The sequence below is a fragment of the Mauremys reevesii genome, linkage group 7 (genome assembly GCF_016161935.1).
Source record: "Mauremys reevesii isolate NIE-2019 linkage group 7, ASM1616193v1, whole genome shotgun sequence".
NCBI lineage: Eukaryota > Metazoa > Chordata > Testudines > Geoemydidae > Mauremys > Mauremys reevesii.
The window spans coordinates 125,439,856-125,451,979 of record NC_052629.1 but is presented as its reverse complement, the minus strand read 5'-3'; the positions used below and the strand labels follow the sequence as shown (position 1 = coordinate 125,451,979).

At 49.4% G+C, this 12,124-nt stretch overlaps 1 protein-coding gene across 1 annotated transcript; it reads left to right on the top strand.

Moving 5' to 3' along the window:
- The first annotated feature begins 306 nt into the window (after positions 1–306).
- On the top strand, positions 307–11,909 carry ARPC4 (actin related protein 2/3 complex subunit 4). Its single transcript, XM_039547478.1, has 6 exons — positions 307–545; positions 893–1,011; positions 3,379–3,490; positions 3,607–3,702; positions 3,883–4,053; positions 11,033–11,909. Exons 1-6 carry the CDS (start codon positions 444–446, stop codon positions 11,036–11,038), a joined length of 606 nt encoding a protein of 201 aa, XP_039403412.1. The 5' UTR covers positions 307–443; the 3' UTR covers positions 11,039–11,909.
- Positions 11,910–12,124: the final 215 nt, after the last annotated feature.

Sequence of the window (12,124 nt, the reverse complement as noted above, 5' to 3'; positions counted from 1 at the left end):
CTGCTGCGGAGGCCTCAGGCCGCGCCCCCGGCGATCGCGGGCCCAAGCAGACGGCGCCGCTCGGCGGGGCGGCCGCTACCACTGACACGCCGGGAGAGGGGGGGGCCCTACAGCACTTCCGGCGGCTGAACGCCACTCTCGGCCCTTCCAGCCCCCGTAGCCCAGGGTGGCCATACCCGATCCCCATTGGCTGGGCGCCACCCAGAGGCCCCGCCCCATTGGCTGAAGAATCTCACTCTCCGTTTCCTAATATGGAAGCAGCGGCCGGAATGTACCAAGTGTGGGATGGGGGGCAAGAGGAGCCCCGGCGCTCACAGTAGGGCCGCGGCGCAGGGGCGCTCCCCGCGCGCGGGCTGCCGGTGTCAGGGGTCTGAGGGGTCGGCCCGGCCGCTCCCATTCCCGGGCAGGAGGGAGGCTCGGGTGAGAGACCCCCGCGGGCGGTAATGGAACGGTCCACCCAACCCGGAAGAGAGGAGCCGCCGCGGCTGCACCCGCCACTTCCGCTTCCTGGGAGCCGGACGGACCGGAGCGAAGCTGCCGCTATGGTAGGGGCTGGGGCTGGGGCGCGCGGCCCGGGGCGGGGAGGGGGTGAGGCCGGTCCTATTGGAGGGGTTGGGCCGGGGCCGGGGCTGGGGGGCCGGGCGGGGGCCGGGGCCGGGGCGCCGCGGGGCGCGGGGTGAGGCCGCGGGGCCGGGCCGGGGCTGGCGGGGCCGGGCCGGGGCTGGCGGGGTGAGGCCGCGGGGGCCGGGCCGGGGCCGGGCGGGGGTGAGGCCGCGGGGCCGGGCCGGGGCTGGCGGGGTCGGGCCGGGGCTGGCGGGGTGAGGCCGCGGGGCCGGGCCGGGCCGGGCGTGGGCGGCTCTCGCCCTTGTTCTGACTCCCCCGCTCTCCCCAGACTGCCACCCTGCGCCCCTACCTGAACGCGGTGCGCGCCACGCTGCAGGCTGCCCTGTGCCTGGAGAATTTCTCCTCCCAGGTGGTGGAGCGACACAACAAGCCGGAGGTGGAAGTCAGGTACTGGGAGGGGGTTGGGACCCCGAGGTGGGCGGGGGGGACACTGAAGCCCCGCATGTCCTGAGGGCTTGGAGCCCCTGTCCCAGCAGGGGAAATGTGCCGGGGGGGGGGGGGTTGGCTGCTTGCTCAGGGCAGTGCCTGTCACCAGGAGGCCAAGGCTGGGGGAAGCATCGTGCGTTATGGAGCAGCCCCTTCCCTTCAGCTCATTGTCTTGGTCTTCTTGCCCAGCCAGTCCCAGTTCCCCCTTCTTCTTCGACTGCTCTGCCATGCCTTCTAGGCAGCTCTCCGTCCCAGTCTGCCCTCCACCCCCTAGGCTCAGCCCTTGTCCTTTCTGAAGTAGAGTCATATGTTTTCTTCTCCACGCTGCCTGAGCACCAGCCAGAGGAACACCAACAGCGCAGGACAAAGTCTCTCCCAACCCTGCTCCCAGGCATGACCTGACTTTGCCCCACTGCTACCCCCTCCCTGCAAGTTCTGGTGCATTGCACCAAGCAGCAATGGCCAGGACGGTCCTGCTCACTCTGGGTTGGGGCATGCTCAGTGCAGACAAACTCTTTGCAGCATTTAGCTGGTGAACTCTGAGGTCTCCATGGAGCATGGATGAACTGAGAGTTTTTCAAAGGCTAGAACACACTTGAGCAATTTTTCACAGGGACAGCAAAAGGGGCTCCTCACTGACAGAACAGTGACCCCCTTGCCAAATTTCTAGTCCCTGCTGCAAAGCACTAGAGCTTCTCAGTGAAATGGCTTGAAGAGTTGTTTTAACATGGGAAAAATATATTTTCCTCTAAACTTGGTCAGATGGTTGAACCATTTTTGCTGAGACTTAATATTCAGCCTGAATCAGATGCCTAGCGTGGGAAATTTCGGCCTGAGAGGCTAAAGTTTGACCCAGTTTATATGCAGTTAAAATCAGTGTCTTCTTATAGGCATCAACACTGCCTATAATACTTAAGGCTGCCCAATACCAGCTCTGCCTATAATGTTTTTCTCAAGAAAAACAGTATTGAGATCCTACTGTCAATTGATAAGGTAATTTTGTTAAATATATTTACTGCTTGTATTTTCCATTTAACAATGTCCCTTAAAAGAAAATGTGTTGCTACTTAAATCAAGGTAACAGAATTTAATTAAACCAACAATCCCTGGGTCAGAGTTAAGGCTATTTTGTTGTGATTTAATTTTTTGTCATGAAATATGCATTTCTGAGTACTTGAGGAAAGCAATGTGTGTTCAGCAGACAGGTCCCTTCCTGTCTTTAATTAATAATACATGGTTCTTTCATGGCAGAGCGCTTGCAAATTGTAGTGTCATCATGTAGTCAAAGGATACCGTTGAGGTTGCTGAGATGTTTGTTGTTTGGAATGTTTCAGTGGGAGGCTGAGGTTAGTCCCAGGAGTGTCTCCGTCACCACACGGGACTGGCTGTACTGTCCAGTCCGCTCTGGAGAATGGGAATTGGAGTGCCCTGCTATCCCTAGTTGATATTCCTATCCCTTGGGGGCTCAAAGTGCCGGTTGTGTGGGGAAAGCTTGCATTGCAGCTGTCCCGTGGGACCGGAACCCTGCAAGTGCCACTTCGCGTTGCTTCCTTCAGCTATTGTCTTGGGACTTTGGAGCCTTGGGGAGGCATAGGCTTTGTTCCTGCAGGATGGTCCTTGGCTATGGAGGCCTTGTGATCCCAGGGGAACCCTGTGTGTTACTCTGCTCTCAGGAGTTTCTTCGGTTTACCTTTAGCCCCTTGTCAGGAGAAAGATGTAGCGTGAAGAGAGTCCCTGTGATAGTGGGGGTTGGCTGCCCCGGGATAACCAGAGAGGTGTGAATTTAAGGCATTGTTTATATCAAGAAAACATTCCCATGTAGTGAAGGTCTTACACAGCCCTTTGCAGGGAAGGCATCTTTCCCTCCTCCCCCTCTGCTAAGCCACTGGCTACAGCTAAGGGTCTTGGCTGCTCATTGGCCGTGAGTCTGCCTAACTCCTAGTCCAGGGCTCTACACACACAAGTCACAGCTGGCACAATTGGCACTAATTACCCATCTGGTCAGGCCCATCAGGGAAGCTGAGGACTGGAGGGACCAAGGAGGCTTGCGGGTGGCTTCTGTGGGACAGAGATGAGGTATGTTGGCAGGGGTAGTGCTGCTCATGCTGGACTTGTTCAGTCCCCAGGGCTGTACATCTGGCATTAGTGCTATGTACAAAAGTGCAAGCTTCTGTATTACAATGAGGTTCCTACACTTTTCCCCAGCTGCAAGTGGCCAGGTGAGTGAGCAATTCCCTGGTGGATGCCTGCCCCTTATGTCATGCACATGCGTTGGGCTGGCAAGTGCTCCCTCCTCCATGCATGCTGATGTCTTTCCTGGGTTTGCAGGAGTAGCAAAGAGCTGCTGTTGCAGCCGGTGATCATCAGCAGGAATGAGAAAGAGAAGGTTCTGATCGAGGGGTCCATCAACTCTGTGAGAGTCAGCATTGCAGTGAAACAGGTGAGCCTGCAGTGGGAGGGGGGGCAGCACAGGAGGGGATGGAGCTGGAGATGAGGCAAAGGGTTGGTGGCTTGCACTCAGCTTGAGGAAGCCTGACTTCCCCTTCCCCTCTTCAGGCGGATGAGATCGAGAAGATCCTGTGCCACAAATTCATGCGCTTCATGATGATGAGGGCTGAGAACTTCTTCATCCTGCGCAGGAAACCCGTGGAGGTGAGATGGCTTGGGTGGGGGGCAAATCCCTGTGGTGCAAGACAGGGACACTTCTACTCACCTGCTTTGGCAGCTCACTCTCGTGAGCGTCTTTGCCACGGTGCTGAGCTGCCAGGCAGGGCAAAGGGGCTTTGGTGGTGATCACTGACCAGGTGTTGCTTCTTTCCTCTCTCCCACTAGGGTTATGACATCAGCTTCCTGATCACAAACTTCCACACAGAGCAGATGTACAAGCACAAGCTAGTGGACTTTGTGATCCACTTCATGGAAGAGATTGACAAGGAGATCAGTGAGATGAAGCTGTCAGTCAACGCCAGGGCTCGCATTGTGGCTGAGGAGTTCCTCAAGAACGTGAGCTCCTAGGCAGGGGAACAGCAGCTTCCTTCCCCTTTCCGTTGCAGGAAGGGGCTCGTGGGCAGCCTGTTATTGACCAGGGAGAGCTTTGGGGGTAACAGCTAGACAAAGGGGGCCTGCGGCCCTTCCTCAGAGATGTGGGAACCTGGCCTTACAGTGAGGCCTGGCACATCCCCACTGTCTGTTTCCAAGCTGGCTGAGTGTGGTGAGGGGGAGCCTGGATTGCCAGAACCAGCATGGGAACAACGTTTCCTTTAGAGGGCTTTGCAAAGGGTCACATGGAAGCCTGTTTGGGTCTCCTGACTCTGTCCCTTAAAAAGGTCTAGTTAGAACACAAGCAGTCCCATGTATGCGGTCTCTGCCTGGAGCGTGGCATGGGCAGGGGCGAGGGTACAAAATATGGAGGAATGATGGTGCACGTGGCACTATAGCTGAAAGAAAGCAGAGTCAAATATAGTAAATGACTCAAACTGTACCATAGACTCTCGCTGGATAGGAATTCTGTACTTGAATAATAAGAGTAGAGCAGGAGGAATATACTGCCAGCCGCCTGACCAGGATGGTGCTGGTGACTGGGAAATGCTCAGGGAGATTAGAGAGGCTACATGAGAACGGCCAGACTGGGTCAGACCAAAGGTCCATCTAGCCCAGTATCCTGTCTACCGACAGTGGCCAATGCCAGGTGCCCCAGAGAGAATGAACAGAACAGGACAACTGAGTGACCCATCCCCTGTTGCCCATTTCCAGCTTCTGGCAAACAGGCTAGGGACACCATCCCTGCCCAGCCTGGCTAATACAAAAACAATAAGCCCAATAATAATGGGTTACTTCAACTAGCCCCATGTTGACTGGGTACAGAACGCCTCAGGATGGGATGCAGAGATGAAAATTTTTTTGACACCATAAGTGACTGTTTCTTGGAGTAGCTAGTCCTGGAACCCGCAAGGGGAGAGGCAATTCTTGATTTAGTCCTGAGTGGTGCACAGGACCTGGTCCAAGAGGTGAATGTAGCTGAACTGCTCAGTCCTAGTGACCATAATGTAATTAAATATAACATCCTTGTAGAAGGCGAAATACCAAAGAAAATCACCACAGTAGCATTTAACTTAAAAAAGGGGAACTATAACTAGCTTCCTCATTTTTGTAAACAGAAATTGAAAAGAACAGTCACAAGCGTGAAAATGTCTGCACCCTACATAGAAACTTGTAAAAACCACCATAATAGAGGCACAAACTAAATGTATATCCCAGATAAAATAACTGTAAGAGGAACAAAAAAGGTCATCATGGCTAAACAGTAAAAGAGGTAGTTAGAGACAAATATCTTTTAGAAACGAAGTCAAATCTTACTGAGGAAAATAGAAAGGAGCATAAACTCTGGCAAGTCACATGTAACAGTAGAATTAGGCAGGGCAAAGAATGTGAAGCGCAACTAGCAAAAGACACGAAAGCTAACAGACATGTGGAACGGACACAGATTTCTCTTAGGGGAGAGTCTGATGATAGAGAATCTCCAGGTTATAGTCAGGAGCAGAGGACGGAAGAGGATAATGTAAGGGCCGGATCAGATGATAAACAGTCGCATAAAAAAGAATCTGGCACATCAGAAAAAGGCAGACTAATAAACAGGGACAAGTTTTTAAAGTGCTTGTACACAAATGCTAGAAGTCTAAATAATAAGATGGGTGAGCTAGAGTGCCTTGTGATAAAGGAGGCTAGAGATATAATAGGCATCACAGAAACCTGGTGGACTGAGAGCAATCAATGGGACACAGTCATTCCGGGGTACAAAATATATCAGAAGGACAGAACAGGTCGTGCAGGGGGAGGAGTGGCACTATATGTGAAAGAAAGTGTAGATTCAAATGAAGTAAAAATCTTAAGCGAATCCACATGTTCCATAGAATCTCTATGGATAGAAATTTCATGCTCTAATAAAAATATAACATTAGGGATCTGTTATCGACCACCTGACCAGGACAGTAATAGTGATGATGAAATGCTAAGGGAAATTAGAGAGGCTATCAAAATTAAGAACCCAATAATAGTGGGGGATTTCAATTATCCCCATATTGACTGGGAACATTTCACTTCAGGATGAAATGCAGAGATAAAATTTCTCAATACTTTAAATGACTGCTTCATGGAGCAGCTGGTACGGGAACCCACAAGGGGAGAGGCAACTCTAGATTTAATCCTGAGTGGAGCGCAGGAGCTGGTCCAAGAGGTAACTATAGCAGGACCGCTTGGAAATAGTGACCATAATACAATAGCATTCAACATCCCTGTGGTGGGAAGAACACCTCAACAGCCCAATACTGTGGCATTTAATTTCAAAAGGGGGAACTATACAAAAATGAGGGGGTTAGTTAAACAAAAGTTAAAAGGTACAGGGACTAAAGTGAAATCCCTGCAAGTTGCATGGGCCCTTTTTAAAGACACCTTAATAGAGGCCCAACTTCAATGTATACCCCAAATTAAGAAAAACAGTAAAAGAAGTAAAAAAGAGCCACCGTGGCTTAACAACCATGTAAAAGAAGCAGTGAGAGATGAAAAGACTTCCTTTAAAAAGTGGAAGTCAAATCCTAGTGAGGCAAATAGAAAGGAGCACAAACACTGCCAACTTAAGTGCAAGAGTGTAATAAGAAAAGCCAAAGAGGAGTTTGAAGAACGGCTAGCCAAAAACTCCAAAGGTAATAACAAAATGTTTAAGTACATCAGAAGCAGGAAGCCTGCTAAACAACCAGTGGGGCCCCTTGACGATCGAAATACAAAAGGAGCGCTTAAAGACGATATAGTCATTGCAGAGAAACTAAATGGATTCTTTGCTTCAGTCTTCACGGCTGAGGATGTTAGGGAGATTCCCAAACCTGAGCCGGCTTTTGTAAGTGACAAATCTGAGGAACTGTCACAAACTGAAGTATCACTAGAGGAGGTTTTGGAATTAATTGATAAACTCAACATTAACAAGTCACCGGGACCAGATGGCATTCACCCAAGCGTTCTGAAAGAACTCAAATGTGAAATTGCGGAACTATTAACTAAGGTTTGTAACCTGTCCTTTAAATCGGCTTCTGTACCCAATGACTGGAAGTTAGCTAATGTAACGCCAATATTTAAAAAGGGCTCTAGGGGTGATCCCAGCAATTACAGATCGGTAAGTCTAACGTCGGTACCGGGCAAATTAGTTGAAACAATAGTTAAAAATAAAATTGTCAGATACATAGAAAAACATAAACTGTTGAGCAATAGTCAACATGGTTTCTGTAAAGGGAAATCGTGTCTTACTAATCTAATAGAGTTCTTTGAAGGGGTCAACAAACATGTGGACAAGGGGGATCCGGTGGACATAGTGTACTTAGGTTTCCAGAAAGCTTTTGACAAGGTCCCTCACCAAAGGCGCTTACGTAAATTAAGCTGTCATGGGATAAAAGGGAAGGTCCTTTCATGGATTGAGAACTGGTTAAAGGACAGGGAACAAAGGGTAGGAATTAATGATAAATTCTCAGAATGGAGAGGGGTAACTAGTGGTGTTCCCCAAGGGTCAGTCCTAGGACCAATCCTATTCAATTTATTCATAAATGATCTGGAGAAAGGGGTTAACAGTGAGGTGGCAAAGTTTGCAGATGATACTAAACTACTCAAGATAGTTAAGACCAAAGCAGATTGTGAAGAACTTCAAAAAGATCTCACAAAACTAAGTGATTGGGCAACAAAATGGCAAATGAAATTTAATGTGGATAAATGTAAAGTAATGCACATTGGAAAAAATAACCCCAACTATACATACAATATGATGGGGGCTAATTTAGCTACAACGAGTCAGGAAAAAGATCTTGGAGTCATCGTGGACAGTTCTCTGAAGATGTCCACGCAGTGTGCAGAGGCGGTCAAAAAAGCAAACAGGATGTTAGGAATCATTAAAAAGGGGATAGAGAATAAGACTGAGAATATATTATTGCCCTTATATAAATCCATGGTACGCCCACATCTCGAATACTGTGTACAGATGTGGTCTCCTCACCTCAAAAAAGATATTCTAGCACTAGAAAAGGTTCAGAAAAGGGCAACTAAAATGATTAGGGATTTGGAGAGGGTCCCATACGAGGAAAGATTAAAGAGGCTAGGACTCTTCAGCTTGGAAAAGAGAAGACTAAGGGGGGATATTATAGAGGTGTATAAAATCATGAGTGATGTGGAGAAAATGGATAAGGAAAAGTTATTTACTTATTCCCATAATACAAGAACTAGGGGTCACCAAATGAAATTAATAGGCAGCAAGTTTAAAACAAATAAAAGGAAGTTCTTCTTCACGCAGCGCACAGTCAACTTGTGGAACTCCTTACCTGAGGAGGTTGTGAAGGCTAGGACTGTAACAATGTTTAAAAGGGGACTGGATAAATTCATGGTGGCAAGTCCATAAATGGCTATTAGCTAGGATGGGTAAGAATGTTGTCCCTAGCCTCTGTTCATCAGAGGGTGGAGATGAATGGCAGGAGAGAGATCACTTGATCGTTGCCTGTTAAGTTCACTCCCTCTGGGGCACCTGGCATTGGCCACTGTCGGTAGACAGATACTGGGCTAGATGGACCTTTGGTCTGATCTGGTACAGCCATTCTTATGTAACAACAAAAAGTGTTTAAGTACATCAGAAGCAGGAAGCTACCAGTCAGTGGAGCCACTGGACAGTCAAGGTTCTAAAACAGCAGACAAGGAAAATAAACCCATTGGGGAGAAACTACATGAATTCTTTGCATCAGTTTTTCACTGCACGGAATGAGAAGGAGATTCCCAAACCTGAGCCATTCTATTTAGGTGACAGATCTGAGGAACTATCCCAAATTGAGGTGTCAATAGAGGAGGCTTTGGAACAAATGGATAAATTAAACAGTAGTAAGTCACCAGGACCAGATGGTATCACCCAGGAGTTCTGAAGGAACTGAAATATGAAACTGCAGAACTACCAACTGTTGTATATAACCTATCGCTTAAATCAGCCTCTGTAGATGACTGGAGGATAGCTAATGTGGTGCTTTGTTTTAAGCCTCTAGAGGCGATCCTGGCAATTACAGGCCAGTAAGCCTAACTTCAGTACTGGGCAAATGGGTTGAATCCATAGTAAAGTACAGAATTTTTAGACACATAGCTAAATGAGATGTTGGGAAAGAGTCAATGCAGGTTTTGTAAAGGGAAATCATGCCTTACCAGTCTATTAGAGTTCTTTTGGGGGGTCAACAAATGTGAACAAGGGTGACCCAGTGGATACAGTGTACTTGGACTTTCAGAAAGCCTTTGACAAGGTCACTCACCAAGGGCTCTTAAGCAAAGTAAGGAGTCAGGGGATAAGAGGGAAGGTCCTCTCATGAATTGGTAACTGGTTAAAAGATAGGAAACAAAGGGTAGGAATAAATGGTCAGGTTTTACAGTGGAGAAAAATAGCATGGTTCCCCCCTAAGAACTGTACTGTGACCAGTACTGTTTAACATATTCATAAATGATCTGGAAAAAGGAATAAACAGTGAGGTGGCAAAGTTAGCAGATGATGTAAAACTAAATATAGTTAAGTTGAAAGCTAACTGCGAAGAGTTAAAAAGGATCTCATAACACTAGGTGACTGGGCAACAAAATGGCAGATGAAATTCAGTGTTGATCAATGCAAAGTAATGCACATTGGAAAACATAATCCCAACTATCCATATAAAATGATGTGGTCACAGCTAATTTAGACCCCTCAAGAAAGAGATCATTGAGCAGATGTCAGAGAACTATCCACAATGATTCCAGCTGCAGCAGAAAAGCTAACAGTAGTTAGGAACAATTAGGAAAGGGTTAGATCATAAAACAGAAAATATCCTAACACCACCATATAAATCCATAGTACGCCGGGACCCTTGAATACTGCGTGCAGATGTGGTTGCCCTATCTTAAAAATATATATATATATATATAATGTTTAATTGGATGAAGTATAGAGATGGGCAACCAAAATGATGAGGGATTTGGAACAGCTTCCATATGAGATTAAAAAGACTGATCCGGGTCAGCTTTGGAAAGAGACTATTGAGGGGGGGTAGGATAGAGATCTATAAAATCATGACTGGTGTGAAGAAAGTAAATAAGTGCTGTTTACTCCTTCTCGTAACACAAGAACCAGGGGTCACCCAATGAAATTAGTGGGTAGCTGGTCAAACAAACATAAGGAAGTACTTCACACAACAGTCAACCTGTGGAACTCGTTGCCAGGGGAGGTGAAGGCCAAAAGTATAACTGGGTTCAAAAACTAACTAGCTTAGTTCCTGGAGTACGGGTCCATCAATGGCTACTAGCCAAGATGGTCAGGGATGCAACCCTGTGTGCTGGGTATCCCTAAAACTCTGACTGCCAGAAGCTAAGACCGGTTGACAGGATGGATCACTCCCTCTGAAGCATTTGGCACTGGCTGCTGTTGATCTGACCCAGTATGGCCATGATATGCTCCTCTGATCCCTGGAGGGTGCAGCTTGGGGGGGGGCTGCCTGGGGTGATGTGAAGGCCCCCAGAGGTAGGACTAATGGGGGATGAGGTCCTGCTGCCAGATGGTGTGGGCATTCCTGACACCCTGTTAAATGAGGGAGCAGCATGGTACCAAGTGACTTGATGGCCGCAGCAGGCAGATGTGAGTTCAGTGGGCTGGGGCAGGGCAGGTGTGGGTGCGCAGTGTGTGCGGTTGACTGGTCAGCAGCTCAACCTCTTCAGGTGAAGCAGTAAGAAGTCACCATCTCCAGAGCACAGGTCCCAACTTCCCAGGCTCTGTGAGCTGGCTGGAGTGTCCAGTTCTGGGTTCTGTACTTTCCATATGCTGCCCCCTCTCTAGTAAAGGGCAAAGTTACGGTAGCTTGCAAGGGCCTGCACAGGCTGGGAGTGTGACCAGGAAGACGTGTGGGTGCACAGGGGACTAATGGGCACCTGACCACCTTTCTTTTTTCCTTCTTTCCAGTTTTAGAGCGTGGTGCTGGACTCCACAGCTCAGGTTCTCACTCTCTCCTGCGTCTGCACAGCTGCCCTGCTAGGGAGGGCCATGCTATCTGGAAGAGATGAGAAGCAATCAGATCTTCAGGAGCTGTCCAAGTGGAATGTACATTGATTCTCCGCTGGCCCCAGGGGAAGGGAGGGGGAGGAGTTAATAGTTTGAACCAAACTCTGTGCTTGTTTGAGACTGTCAGCTCCATATTCTTTTTTTAAATGACTAATCATTGCTGTAATTGTCTGAGGCTCTGGGGGCTGGAGGGGAGCTGTGGCTACTCCAGCACTGGGCAGCAAGAGCAGCTCCTGCCATCAGGCTAGTATGTGCTAGCTGGCATTCCAACTGAAGGCAGTGCCCACTCAGTTATCAGGTCCCTTCTACCAGCTGCCGTAAAACAGCCCTCATGCACGTGGCGTTCTTGAGACACAACTCTGAGCCTAATCCCAGCGTTAGGGCTTCCAGAAAGGTGGGGGCGTAGAGCAGCTGTCCTGGGCTAGCCAGCAATGTTCTCTTGGGCCAGGCCTCCAATTCCCAATCTCCACAGCCTCCCTGCTGCAGCTCTAGGGGCTGCTTTTGTGATAGATTCCCCAGTAATGGTAGGGGTGCAGCTGGGTGGAGTGGGCAGCCCTGCCCCCGAACTGCAGGGAGCACTGCTCTGCTTCAACTCCATCAGTCTGGCACAGGCCTAGGCAGCACATCCTCCTGCCGGTGGCCTTCACCTTCCCTTTCTCTGCGTGGGTGGAGGAGGCTGGAATCCTGACGGAGCTGGAATCTGTAACTTGTGCTTCTTTTGCTATTGCACTTGCTGTTCTTGCTCTGGTACCTTCCCCATTAAAGCCTTTTTCCTGCCTCTCGGAGGGTGGCCTGCTGGGGTGGTTCTTGTGTGCGCCCATGGGCAGGGCACTCCTGGGGGCCCTCAGTTCAGAGCTGTGGGGGGCTGGCACCAGCAGAAGCCCTGTCTGCACCTGCCAGGAGTTGGGGGTGGGTGGGGAGGGGAACAGGAGTGGGGCGGGACCCACGGGCTGCCCTGCCCTGCGGAGGAGAGGAGATGCCTGGAGGGGAGGG

What these genes read in the sequence shown, in the direction of transcription:
- ARPC4 (XM_039547478.1), top strand. Translation starts at nt 444, where the DNA reads ATGGAACGGTCCACCCAACCCGGAAGAGAGGAGCCGCCGCGGCTGCAC. An exon ending in TCAGCATTGCAGTGAAACAG is followed by an intron (nt 3,491 to 3,606) that starts GTGAGCCTGCAG and finishes TCCCCTCTTCAG; the next exon opens with GCGGATGAGATCGAGAAGAT. An exon ending in TGCGCAGGAAACCCGTGGAG is followed by an intron (nt 3,703 to 3,882) that starts GTGAGATGGCTT and finishes CTCTCCCACTAG; the next exon opens with GGTTATGACATCAGCTTCCT.